The 13,296-nt window shown below is 40.9% G+C and overlaps 1 protein-coding gene across 1 annotated transcript in view; it reads right to left on the minus strand.

The window, feature by feature from the left end:
* The window catches only part of LPAR1 (lysophosphatidic acid receptor 1), a gene marked incomplete at its 5' end in the record, with an annotated part of 51,128 nt that extends 37,839 nt beyond the window's left edge, over positions 1 to 13,289 (minus strand). The window contains 2 exons of the mRNA XM_082497523.1: positions 655 to 1,402; positions 13,230 to 13,289. Of these exons, the coding sequence (XP_082353649.1) occupies positions 655 to 1,402; positions 13,230 to 13,289 (808 nt within the window). The remainder of the gene's footprint in view (positions 1 to 654; positions 1,403 to 13,229) is intronic.
* Between the last annotated feature and the right edge of the window lie 7 nt (positions 13,290 to 13,296).

Raw genomic sequence — 13,296 nt, forward strand, 5'->3', positions numbered from 1 at the left:
TGTTTTACAAGCCCTGAAGCTTAGGCACCTCCTGAGCAGTGTGCTGAAGCACACCAGTGCATGCATCACATGCTACTTTTCTGTATCAGCAAATTGGCAGATACTCAGATGTGCCAAACATTATAGACTTGAGTGACCTGTACAGGCAGTCTTGCTTAACATTCAAAATCTTTTCATCAATAGCCTGTATCCCCTTATTGTTCTCCAGACACAGAGGTACTGCCTGAATACACAAGACACCTTTTGGGTGGCAAAAAGGAGACAAGAGGTACATCAGTGGAAGATTGAGCCTTCCCTTACTATTTTAAGGTTGCAGCCATTTGGCATCTTCAAAGGCAAAAGGGTAAACACTGCACAGGATAAGCTGCTGCAACAGGTTTTAAACCTGCATTGCTGCAAAAACCCACCTTGTATCTCAAGGTCCTCGATTTACATCAGTTTCATGTTACAGGGCTGACTGACCAAGTCTCTTATAGTCACTTCCATAAATAAGCTTGATAGTGTCAACACAGTAAGGAATGCTTGGGGTTCTTATTGCCCTCCCCTCTTCTAGTGTCTTCTAAAAGCTGCCGCCCTCCCAGAAGCTTTGCATTACTGAAATCAACTGATAAGAAACAAAAGGGGGGGAACAGGGGAGGCAAAGTAAGCACTTACCAAGCACAATGACCACAGTCTTCAGGAGGCTCATCATGGTGTCCCGATTCCTGCGGGGTCCAGAACTGTGTCTGGACATTCTCATAGTCCTTTGGCGGACGTACCCAAAGATATGAGCATATAGGACCACCATGACCACAAAAGTGACCAGGTTGAAAATAGCCCAGAAGACCAGGTAGGAGTCACTATAGAGTGGTGCCATGTTGGAGCAGTGAGTGATATCACAAATACAGTTCCATCCGACACTTGGTATGGCGCCCATGACGATGGCCATAGTCCAGATAACAACAATTACGACCACCACTCGCCGGTTGCTCATTCGAGTATGTAGCTGCATTCGGAAAACTGTAATGTGCCGCTCAATAGCAATGGCCAACAAATTGGCTACAGAGGCTGTCAGGCTAGTGTCAATGAGACCCTGACGGAGAAGCCAGGTGCTTACAGTCAGTCTTCTAGTGTTGGGTCCTGTGTTGAACATTAAGTAAAAGTAGGCCAGCCCTGCAAAAAAGTCCGCAGCAGCTAAGTTGGCCATTAAGTAATAAATAGGAAAGTGGAATCGGCGGTTGACATAAATAGCCACCATAACCAAGAGGTTGGCCAACATTATGAAGATGCAGACGGTAATCCCCAGTCCCATTACAAGCTTGCTGACAGTGTTCCATTCAGTGGCTAGATATTTTCCACTTCGGTTATAAAAGAAGGCAATGGTTTCATTGTAGTAGCACTGTGGTTCGCTCATGGCTGTGGACTGAAAGAAGAGGGGAAGAGAGAGAAAAAAAACCCAATGACATCAGAACTGAAAACATACGACTGCCTCCATGGACAAGACATGCACAGAGAGCAGGGAGGGGGACAGGAAGGGAACATGCTTCAGAACAAATTTATTTTTTCAGACCAAATGGCATTCCACAACTTGCCAACAATTGCTCTAAGGAGCCTAATAACAGCAACCAGATTAGAACCAACCAGAAATGCTTCCATCTGGTCTGGGAGCTAGTATGATTTTTGACGTAGTTGTAAATTGCATAGCAAATGAGCTTCTGGCCAAGCAGACCTGCTGAAAAATTCACTTAAAAGAGAAGGTCATGCAATTCGTAATTAAGAAAAGTTAACTCTGTTACAGGACACCTTATTTACATTATCAGTTCATAAATCTGTTGTTTGGCTGCAGCAGTGTTAAAAGAATTGCTCCTCAAAGAGGAGGAAAAGTGGATTACATTTCCCATCAGGTTTTGACTCATTCAGGTCTCCATCAGGGGCATTCCCTCTTGTCTGGCCTTAAAAACGGGGAAGAACACCCTAAATTAAGATCATCAATATGCTCTAAGACGTGAATTGCCAGGGCCAAGGGCTGTCTGTCCATAAAGCATGAAGTGCATTTATAAACAATGAAAGAAACATACCACAGCATTTCTATGAGCATTCTTTTTCTGCTAACCACCTTTCTAAATGGGTTTGGACATACACCATGCTTTTATGTATAACTCCTCTGAACTGGCTCATTCCAATTTGAAATAGAAGGCGTAAGGCAAAAAATCAGAAAAGCAATATTCGACTGAACTAGTATTAAAAGCATCAAACATTATTTCTTGCATTAAGTATTGTTAGGGCTATGTCAGGGGATACATGATTAAGTTTCCTTGCAGACTACTCAGCTGATCACAGCTACAGGGACAACAAACAAGCCCCATACTCCACCAGCACACAGAAGCTTTGCATACAACTGTTGGCTAACAAGAAAATGCTTAACGAGTTTCCTTCCTCAGTTATAAACAATTACTCAAGGTGCAATTCCCAAAAGGCAAACCTTAGAAAAATAAAACCCCTCTGAGTAACATCCAGGCTCCTTGTTTAGCATGGCTTAACAATGAGGATGTAAAAATAATAATTAAAAAAAAAGGGGGGGGGGGCAAACCAAAAAGCTCATGTCAAGAAAGTCTCTTTCTAAAGAGACCCAGGAGACCTGACTGTAACAGCCTGCTTTTATGGCTGTGAAACTCTACTGACTCTACTGTTTTAGCAAGAACCCAGGTAATAAGCCAAATCAAACAACATATCAACAATACTAAAAGATAAGAATTTTTTCCTGTTAAAACCTGCAAACAAAACTCTATGTTTTGGACAGCTCCAGCCATTCTGCAGGAAGTGCTGCAGCTAACCTAACCTTCATGTTGAAACCAAAAATGTACAGAATTGGGAAACAGAATAAGTAACTGCACTCGAGTGAAAATAGTATCTGATAAAGATTTCCTTAGAATTACCCAAAGCTATTTCTGTTTTCTTTAATTTCCCTCTGTTTGTCAACACAATTAAGCTAATTTCAATAAAGCAACATAGAAAACTTTCCACCTATATCTCAAATGCATTGCATGACATTTAGATTTATGTTAAAGCAAAAGGTCTTTTTAGAATTTTACCTCTAACATAAACATCAATCAGACATTTGCAGACCCAGGACAATAAAAAGCTAGAGTAAATAGTATTTCTCATCACAGTGACTATAAAACTTTTATTGTTCCTCTAGGATATATCAACTCTTAGGTTAGAAACCTTACAGCCTTAATTATTTGAGCACTTTTTAAAAAGTTCTCATGTAGGATCTCTCTGTTGCATAGAAAAAACAATTTATAAGGGATACTTAACAAAGGGAGACCTAGCTACAAGACATCTGGCTTTAATTCTTTGGTTAAAGACCGTGTGGTAATAACAGGTCAAGTATAAGAAACCTTGAGGGAGAGAGGAAGTCATACGAATGAATTAGTGGCCCTTATAAAAGCTTGCCAACATCTGCATTAATTATGTGGATGCTCTGTTTTTTTTTTCTCTCTGTAGGAATATCTGGATTCAGTCTTACAGTCTGAATTACAGAGGAGGTCAGGACTCCAGGATCTAGTGTACTTTTGTGGTTCTGAATAAATTCTCTTTGTCTATGTATTTGTTGATATAAAATTTTCTTTCAGATGGCTGCTGCCCATATGTAACAATTCCTGCTCCACTGTTGCTCCTGTGGAGAGAAACCACCTACACCTGGCAGAACACGTATTTTTGGTTCAGAAATTTAAAATGTGGTAGATATAACATTATTTTTTTTGTGTCTTTGCTTTGCACATGGGCTTAGAATGTGAATTATCCCTCAATTTTGTAATATCATCCCCAGCCTTTTCATATGAAGTCTGAAACAAGGTATTATAAAAAAATTTGTATTATTCACAAAATGCCAAGCTAGGGCAGTGCACGTAAAAGTATGTAAAATGCTACAGAGTCACACTTGTTAAATTTAAAGCCTGCCAGTACTTTAGCAATGTTGGAGGCATAGCATGAGACTGGCTTCTTCTCTCCTTTTGGGGACATAGGAACAAAAAGCTCCGTTTGCATAAGGGATTTTGGAGTTTGGTTTTTAGGGCGTGCTAACCTAAAACCTGGGATCTCCTTTAAAAGCAATCTTTTCAGTCCCAACGGAAAGAAAAGCAGAAGAAGAGAGAGTGTGCTGACAAGAGTTCAAACAGGGGACTCCCAGACTATCAGGTTTCTTGGATGCCAGTGTATATCTTACAGGAAGGTTTTGACCTCCCAGGTCACACACATACAAATCCCAAGGCATCACATCCACCTGTGGAGCTGCTATCTGAATGGAAAGGCTCAAGCAGGAGGGAAATATAATGTATCTCTGAGTACCGAAAGTGTTAACAGACCATAATGGCATATGCAAGCAGGCAGACCCATCCCCTCTCCTGCCCCTGCAGGAAAAGGGGCAGGGAAGTTTATATTTTAATTTCCTGAAGTTTCAGTCAGTGTGTTTCATTGCCTGGGTAAGCCAGATGTGCGGTGCCCTGAGATTTACCTCATCCATTTAGTGTATCTCAACAGAAGTTTAAAACAAACTGAGCTGCAAATTGCCCATGTTAACTAAACCTCTATGACACATCTGTGTACAAAAAGAAAACGTCTGAATTATAACCCAACAAGACAGATAAAGAAAAATGAAGTAATAGTAGGCTAAAAGCAAAGCCTCCTCTAACCATGGCTTTAATACCAAGCTTTAATACTCAAGACACAGTTGTCCCAAACCAAAGAACAAGAAAGTCCTGAATACCTGGAGTTAAATGTCTTGAAATCATGAGATGCAGTTATAACCATAACACAGTACACACAGACCAGGAAATTTGGCACCAGGACTTAGTAAATAAAACTCTGCTTCTACAGTCAACACCTAATCATCCCGTGGCCAGAACGTCACCTTGGCACTGGCCTTTCCAGCCACTCTCTGCTATACTTGTCCTCTTGGCTCCTCTTCTCCGGTGGTACAGGACCATGCCACTGGGGTGGCAGTGGGGAAACTGGGAATAAGAACCCATGTAGAGCAACTTTCCAATGTGTTGTGCTTGATTCATCTTGCTGCTGCCCTGCCTCTCCATCACAGCTTAAAGAGTGGGGTGAGGATTTGGATCCAAGGCATGGAGCAGCTTGCCCACGGGATGTTCTTGGGTGAGCAGCCCATTACTCCCCTCCCCTCTTGGGGAAGAGACTGGAGTGGAGAAGGCACTGGCTGCCTGGAGCGGGAAGGTGAGAGGGGATCTCTGGATCCTGCCAGCTCGCTGGTGAGTGACAGCCCACCTGGTGAGGGCTGTGCATGGAGAGATGCTCAGGGTGGAAAACAAACACCAACAAGTTTTCAAACACCGCTGATTGATACTGTCTAAACGAATCATTAGTTAGCACAAGGTGCCCGAGGGACAAATGATCAGAATACCCACTGCAATCTGAGAGTTTTCAGAGATCCTCAGTCCACATAACAAAAAAATGAAAAAGAAAAAAAAAGGAGTACCCCCCCAGCAGGCATGGGTGCATTTATTTCTTGCCGAGAGAAACAGAGCTGAACATTCTTAGAATACTAAGGTCTGACTTTTACAGAGCTTTTAAAACTTGGAAGCCACAAAAATGATTCTGTATCCAAGAAAACTCTTAAAAATATTTTAACCCTTAGCTCTCCAAACAGAGTCTGCTCCTTTCTTTTTTTTTTTTCCTTTTACTGAATTAACCTCGACATGCTGCTGTTTTCTTACCCAGAACACAGGAGAAGATGAAAAGCAACTTATTTGGCAAGGAAGTCTGAGGAAGATGACAATTCTGCATACAATGAAACGCCAAGTACAAGCCAGAGTTTCAAAAGTCATGCAACTTGCATGCAGTCCTCTTGAAGTTTGCAAGCCTGAGAGGAGACTCCTTCTATACAGGATGAGCCTTCGATTCTGAAGTCGCTACCCTTGGATCCCAAAACCAGTATTTATCATTCTCAGCGCTGCTCAGAAATCCAGAAAACATTTCAGAGGAAATACAGAATTGGGAATGGTAGACTAGGACTCCAAAACAGCAACAGTTGTTTTAAAGCTTTACATTTAGCACAGCAGCAAATGGAAAAGCAGTAGCACTGCTTTCAGTTTAGCTAAATACAGTGCAATTTACCCACATACCAGGAAGGCTAGAGCTGAAAAACTTAGGGGAACCGCCAACTTCAAAATCCCCAAATAAGGGTATCAATTAAGAATATCTTTAAAATAAGCATAAGCAAGTAAGTATAGGAATAATTGAATCAATATGCAAATACTTTCTCAACCCACAACTGCAAAACCATGGGTTTTATGAAAGTAAAGTCGTAACAGATGAGAAAAAATTCCAATTTGCAACAAAAAGTTCTCCAATACCTAATGAAAAGCACAAACTATTGTTCAAACTGCAGAATGCAAAAGAAACAAGAGGTTTAAAAATAAAGGGGAAAAGATGGTGTTTCCTTTCAAGACAAAAGCAGAAGTTGAGGATGCTTTTACCCAAGATTTAATTTAAAATAAAAAAATAATCAAAAAGTCAAGACAAGGGTCCTGATTCATTATAGCCTTATGCCTACTATGCCTTGTGTACGGACATAAGTTCACCTGCACAATGAAAGTATGGAACTCTACCACCAAGATACAACAGCTCCTCACATACCCTTTTCAGAATTGCATCTCCCAAAGTAATCGCTCAACAGACTTGTATGTTAAGATGTGGTGGTTCATTCCCAGTAGGCCACTTCTTCATTTCACTAGACTCATTTTACCCTTCACAGAGCTGAAAAGGTGCGAGGAAAGGAATCTCTTTGCAAGAGGATCCCTTTAACTCTGCTATAATGTGACAAAGCATAAAGTTACCTATGGATCCTACAGCAATAGCTAGCATATCCATTAATTTTTAGGAGACTTTTGTAGTAGACTGTATTACTACAGAGTCTCAGAGCTAACAAATGTCCCAACTAGTAGAAACTGAACTGAGAAGTTCTCTGCATGCTACAGCTTATACCTGAAAAGGGTAATGCAACATATCTAGGCATTCAGTGTACCAAAGAGACCAAGACACCAGCAATACTGGAAAAAGAAGCAATTTTACTGCTGGAAGGTATAATTCACAAGTGACACAGATCCTATTGGAAACTATGATTATGACCTTCACAGACTGACTATAAAACCAGGCAGGGTGTTGACCTTCCTTAGTGCTTATTCACTGTTGCAGAAGCAAGTTCAAAAATAGCTTCCGTGGGCTAAAAAAGGAATGGGTGAGAGCAGGAAGTCCAGCGAACTCTAAAAATGTCTTTCTCCTGGAAGATGCCAGATTTGCCAACTAGCAGGTCTGAAATACCTCGACTCAGCCGTACAGCTTTTCAGCATAGATAAATCAGGAGCCATGTAATTCACTATTCAAATACAAGAGCATTCGTGAAGAGCGGTGATGGTCAGGAGAGCACTGAGCTGGCCCAACAGGGCCCTAGACTGCCAGTGCGGTGGTTTCAACTTGCACATCCTACTGCTGCAGAGAGGAAGCAAATGCACACGCAGATGAAGTCTCTTCTGCTGCAGAATTCTGCAAGCAAAAGGAGATCTAAAATTAAAAACCTAGAATTGTAAAAAATATCCAAGGAAAGACAGAGAGTGAACCCATCCCACCAGCAACCTACCTAATAATTCAGACACTGCTGCATTGTTGCTGCTTTTACACAGATCCAGCATTTTCAGATGAGCCGCATCCCTCGCAAGCACTACCCACATGTTCTTGTGAATGTTTTCCAGTTGAGGAGGAAATGAAGACTGTTTGAATCAGGGCATAGTTCAACATCAACACTCCCCCCCTTACATTGCTAGGATGGGTTAAACACTTTAATTACTAGAGATTCATTCCCAGACCAGACAGCATTTCTCTGCTGCCCCATCTCTCCCATCCAAGCTCCTCTCAAAGGGACGTCACCACTGCTTTGCCACTAGGAGAGACATGATTGGGCATGTTGAGCCCAAACTGGGTAGTTGAGTGCAAATGTCCCATACAGAAGGGGTTTCTGCAGAGCTTTTCAAGCTTCATTTTCTTCTGGGGGAACCTTCATGACAAGCTGAGCTTCACAAACATTAACCAAACATGGGTATAGGCTCAACACCTACTTGCTCTGTGGGATACACAGGAACACAATTATATTCCATCAGCTAATTTAGTGACTGAAATGTGCCACCTCTTATGCCTTCAAAAAAAGCCTGTGTCATGACACAGACGGGGCTCCTCCAATGTCTCACCCAGTTCACTCCTGGTTGCCTACCTGACTTGCCCTCAAGGTGAACATCGTAGCCAGACATCCGTCCTGCTGCGAGTCCCTGCAGGCTGCTGCGCAGGATGAGTGCAGCGCAGGACAGACCTTCCCCATAGACCCCAGCCCTTGGAAGAGCTTTCTGGAGAGAGGTGCAGCGCACAGTCCCCAATCCGTGCAACTTTAGAGGCCATCAGGGTGGAAGAAACAGGAGGACAAGAAAAAAATCTGTACCTCTAACATCCCAAGTGAGTTTCCATGCATAATGAATTGCAACATGCATCCTTTGGGCCCAGTTTGGTGCTCAGTGAGCCAAGCTGGGAATTAATTCTTGGCTCCCGCCGCTGAAAGACTGGCCTTTTATGCAGAAAAAATGCCGTAGGCTATTGTAGGCTACCGGGGCTACTTCCATCTCCAGGGCACACCTTCCATCACTCCTCATCAAGCAAACCAGCGGAGTGAGCACTTGGGAGAGTTTAGCCTACAAGCAAAATGTTTATTCAAAATTATGTTAATGAACATAGCAAATTTCCTTCTGGGAGGGAAATTGTGATTTCCAAATAGAAATAAGAAGACTATCCTGTGTGTACCATGGCAAATACATTTTTTTTTTTTTTCTTGAAATATATATCAGACAGTTTGGATTTATTTTGCTTTGGTGTACTGCTTTGTGAAATATATAAACAGAATGCAGAAGAATCTCTCTCAGGGCTCTGGCAACAAGTTCTCTATGAGTAACTTGTTCATACAGTACTGAGCAGCTGCCTATAAGGCAGTATTGGTCTACTTTGAACAAAACGGAGATGTATTTTGAATCCCTGGTAATTTCATCTAGTATAAGAATGAAAAAAAAAACCAAAGCATACTGGAATTTAAGTTTCCCCTATGATGCCTGTAACTGGGTGGATATACCTCTAATCAAACTGTTTCTTCCAGTCTCACCATCTGCTTTTATTCTCTCATTTACCTTATTTACCACCACCAGAGATCTGTTTTGGTAAAGAGGTTAATTTCTTTATTCACCTAGAAGGGAAGAAAAATATCTGCATATTTGTTGGCTGCAGAAGTTTGGGCACCAAATCCAAAATGCAAATTGTGTAGAGCTTTGTTGGGGAAAGGGGTGACAACAGCTGTGCCACCCCACAAGAATGTGTTCTCAAGCATCATTATAAAGAGGAAAAAGCTACTGAGGATGACCATTCTGTGGCAAGGATAGTTTAAATCTCTTCCACTCTAATTCAAACAAAGAAGAAGGGAAAAATAGAAAACTATTCAATGGCACAGAGTAGGAGAAGTGTTTTTTGGCTCTGGTAACCACATAGCCATGAAAGGCCACTATAATGGAAACTGCTCTGGATTTCTCTTTGGAACAGCTGCAAGGCAGTTATTTAAATGTACTCATTTACTTCTAGCGTTTGGCTGGTAGGATCCACTGCTGGCAAAAGCAAAGAGAGAATGATGAATTTTTGTTGTTTTCTTGTTTTAAGCATTTCTGAAGCACTGTTGGAAGTCCCTGGTTCATTAAGCTCAAATCATTTCGTCTTCAAAGCTTTTACTGCAGAATTCATCTCATGCCATTCACAAAGAGTGAAGATACTAATCACTCCACAGAGTACATTAATCAGTTTGGATCACCACTTGTTATGTTTCCTTTTTGCAAACAGCAAAGCCCTCTGGGATGCTACATGCTTCTTACAGAATTACTTAACCTTCCGCTTACTGCATTATCTGATTAATGAGGTTTCTACGATAGAATTTTGCTTATACATAGCTGAGGCATGAAGTCATCACACATACCACAAAATATCCCCAATTTAAAACTCAAAAAGTTCTGTTACATTTTGTTTCTCTCTCTTTAGGAGCAGGATTGCTTTTCTCATCTGAAATCACTAGATTCTGCCTTACAATAAAACCCCATTGCAAAAAACTCAAAGAATATTCTGGAAATTTTTTATTTAATGGAATTTTTTGACATATTGTGAATGGTGTCCCAGAACTATTTTCTATTTCATATTTCAGGTATGGATAGCTAAACTACCCTGAAACTTTACTTATCCTTCACATTTAAACATGACCAAGATGCCTTAAATCTGTACTCTTAAATGATACCTTAAATCTCACTCCATATGTCTGGTAATAGGATGCTGGTAGGGAAAGCAGATGGGAACAGAGAGCTTCAGACAGGTGAGTGCGTAGAGGGTATGAAGATACATGACTGTGGAAAATGTGTTGCTTCAGTAGAGGGTTGTAGAGAGCACCACAAGCAGTTCCTGCGTTGACACACTAGTAATAAGAATACTTTAAAACGGTAACAACAGTTTCACACCTGGCATCAAGAGGTGACTTTCAAAAACTTTTCCAAAATGTGAATCTTTTGTTAGCTGACTCAGAAGACAAATCTTGAGAAAGATCCCATTTGCAATTAAATTAGTAGGAACTTCCCTCATTGTGGTGCCACCACAAGCATCTGTGGGATTCAAATCCAAGCAAAAACCTGGCTGGGTGGGCTTCGGATTGCAAAAGGTCCTGCTGAGGTCTCTGAAATTCCCTCCTGTGGTAAATAAGAGTCTCTTCTTGTTTGCCCTCTGCAGTTAGAGGGCTGACAATAAGCAGAGGAAAATGTATTACTGAGATGTACACACATACATACATATACATGTATACGAAATAGATAATATTTATTTCTAAGACTAAATTGACCAAATGTGAAGAAAACCCACTGTCCTGGCAATGCTAAAGGAAAGTTTAAAGATAAAAGATTAAAAAAAAAAAAAAGATTAGAGAAAGTTTAAAGTCAAATAGCAAAACACGTCTTTTTGTAACTGAGATGCCATCTAGCTCATGCGGAAGGCATGCAAGGCTACTTCCAAGTTTAAAAAAAAAACCCCTTCCTTAAAACATTAGTCTCTAAATGTCTTCTGCAGCACACTGTGGCATTTGCTCAGTTTTAAAAGGCAAAACAATGTTCTCCAGAAAAAAAAATGCATTTTTAATGAATATAGTTTTCTAAACTATATCCAAAATTCATTTGTATGTCAATGCACATTTGAAAGGCCCATGTAGTCCTGATCTGAAAAGTGCTTTACTTAATACTTCCATCAAATGATTTGTCTCTTTAGCTATGTGTCTCACTACATCCTTGCCCGTTAAATAAGCTCTTCCTTAACCTCAGAAACACATACATGGCTCCCAGCTGACTGTTTGGAGCTGTTACTCCTTTACATAGAATTGAAACCTTACAACAACCCTGAGATCCACAGTGGTTTACTGAAACGTATGTGAATTCATGTATGCATGTAAATCTGCTCATATGGATATCAAGTTTGAGTCCCTTTTTACAACCCAAGGTTAAGAGAATGATATTTTTCTAGCATAATCTCCCACGCTGAGATACCAGTCTTTCCTTTGCTTCCTGTTGCTATTTCTTTTCAGCTCCCAAGCCAAATTTCAGTGAAGCACAGTCTCTAAAACCCAAGCGTGGAGGACTGGATTACCAGTTAGTGGCCAGAATCATCCATTTATCTCTAGTCTTTGGTATAGCGATGCAAGTCCAGGGCAGGATTTATTCAGTAGAAACTCCCTGCCGACACAGGACACATACATTTTCTCACCCGTAATTACAACCGAATGCTGACTATGCGGACCATCAAGTGCTTTATAAGCAATAGCTTTTCCTATGGTCATTTTTGCACCACAGTTGACCCTCTGAGAAGGCATTTATCCTGAACAGCAATCCTTAGATACACAGATTTCTCATACGTAAGGAAGTCTCTGAAGAGAGACCCGATGGAGACAGGGGTGCAAAGTGCCTTTCAGAGCATGTGAGAGGATGGCCTGGGAGAGCTTTTCTACAGAAAGGGAGAACACTCCAGCAGCAGCCAGGCAGCCTGGGATGCAAACATACAGCACCCATCTCCTATGAAGTTTTCTGTTCTGCTGTAAAGACACAAACTCCTTCCCTGACCCTAACAGGGACAGAGACTTGAAAAGCAACAAAAATACTTTTAAGATATACTAGTTCTCCACTGGAAAGACAGGAGGAAGAGGAGCACAAATAAGTTTCTCCAAAGCAAGTTTCAGATTCAGCTCGTTTCACACCATCACCCTTTAGTCAACATATTTTTTTGTAACTTCACAGGGCCCAGGGATCGCTAAACTACTGCACTCCTCAGTGCACACTGCTAAGAGATGCAGTCCCCTGAGCCAAAGAATCTCCACCAAACAGAATAAAAAAGCAAAATAAACATTAGATCCTCAATTTTCCGACATCTACCTTAGTCAGTTGTTGTGCCCTCTTCCCTAAAATACACATCTTAAAAGTTTTAAGTTGTAACAGACACTTCAATCCCTATGAAGTCAAAAGGACTCGAAAATGCTTTTCTGAGATGAAAACTTGACTGTTATTAACATCTCCTTTTCTGTTTGTAATATATACTTCACCAGAAAACACAAGGACTTGGTGTTCAGTACATAAGAGCTGAAGAAATCACTTAGGTATTTATAAATATTAAGTCTGAAACACACACTTTGATTCATGAAAGCAAGATTAGTGTGTTAGTAATTTTAAGTATATTATTAATTTTATTGCTGCTTTTGGCTTAAAACTTTAGCTTTTCTGATAAGAACACTGAACCTAAAGTTTCCTGTGGTATTATTCCAACTGAACCACATTATGAGCTCCTTCTACTTTGTGTTCATTCTGCATAGTAAAAAACAAACTGTACTGCAGGGACCACCTACATAGAGTCAGTAAAGATCATATTTGGCCATATATTTTCTTCTACAAGTAGTAGTATAACACAGCAATGTCATGTCTCAAAGTATAACAACATGATGAGTGTCTTTAATACAGTATTTCAGGAAAAATCCCCTCGATGACTCAGAAGTGAGGCAGGAGAAAAAGCTAGGATTCAATGAGGAATAAGAAAGAGGTCTGGTCAGTTCAGCTGCCAGAGTTTCATTCTGGTCTACTTACCTCAATCACCTCAGGTTGGGACATCATGGAGGACGGCACCAAATCAGTGGGGATATCCATGGTAGCT

The sequence above is a fragment of the Vanellus vanellus genome (assembly GCF_965231255.1).
Source record: "Vanellus vanellus genome assembly, chromosome: Z".
Lineage (NCBI taxonomy): Eukaryota > Metazoa > Chordata > Aves > Charadriiformes > Charadriidae > Vanellus > Vanellus vanellus.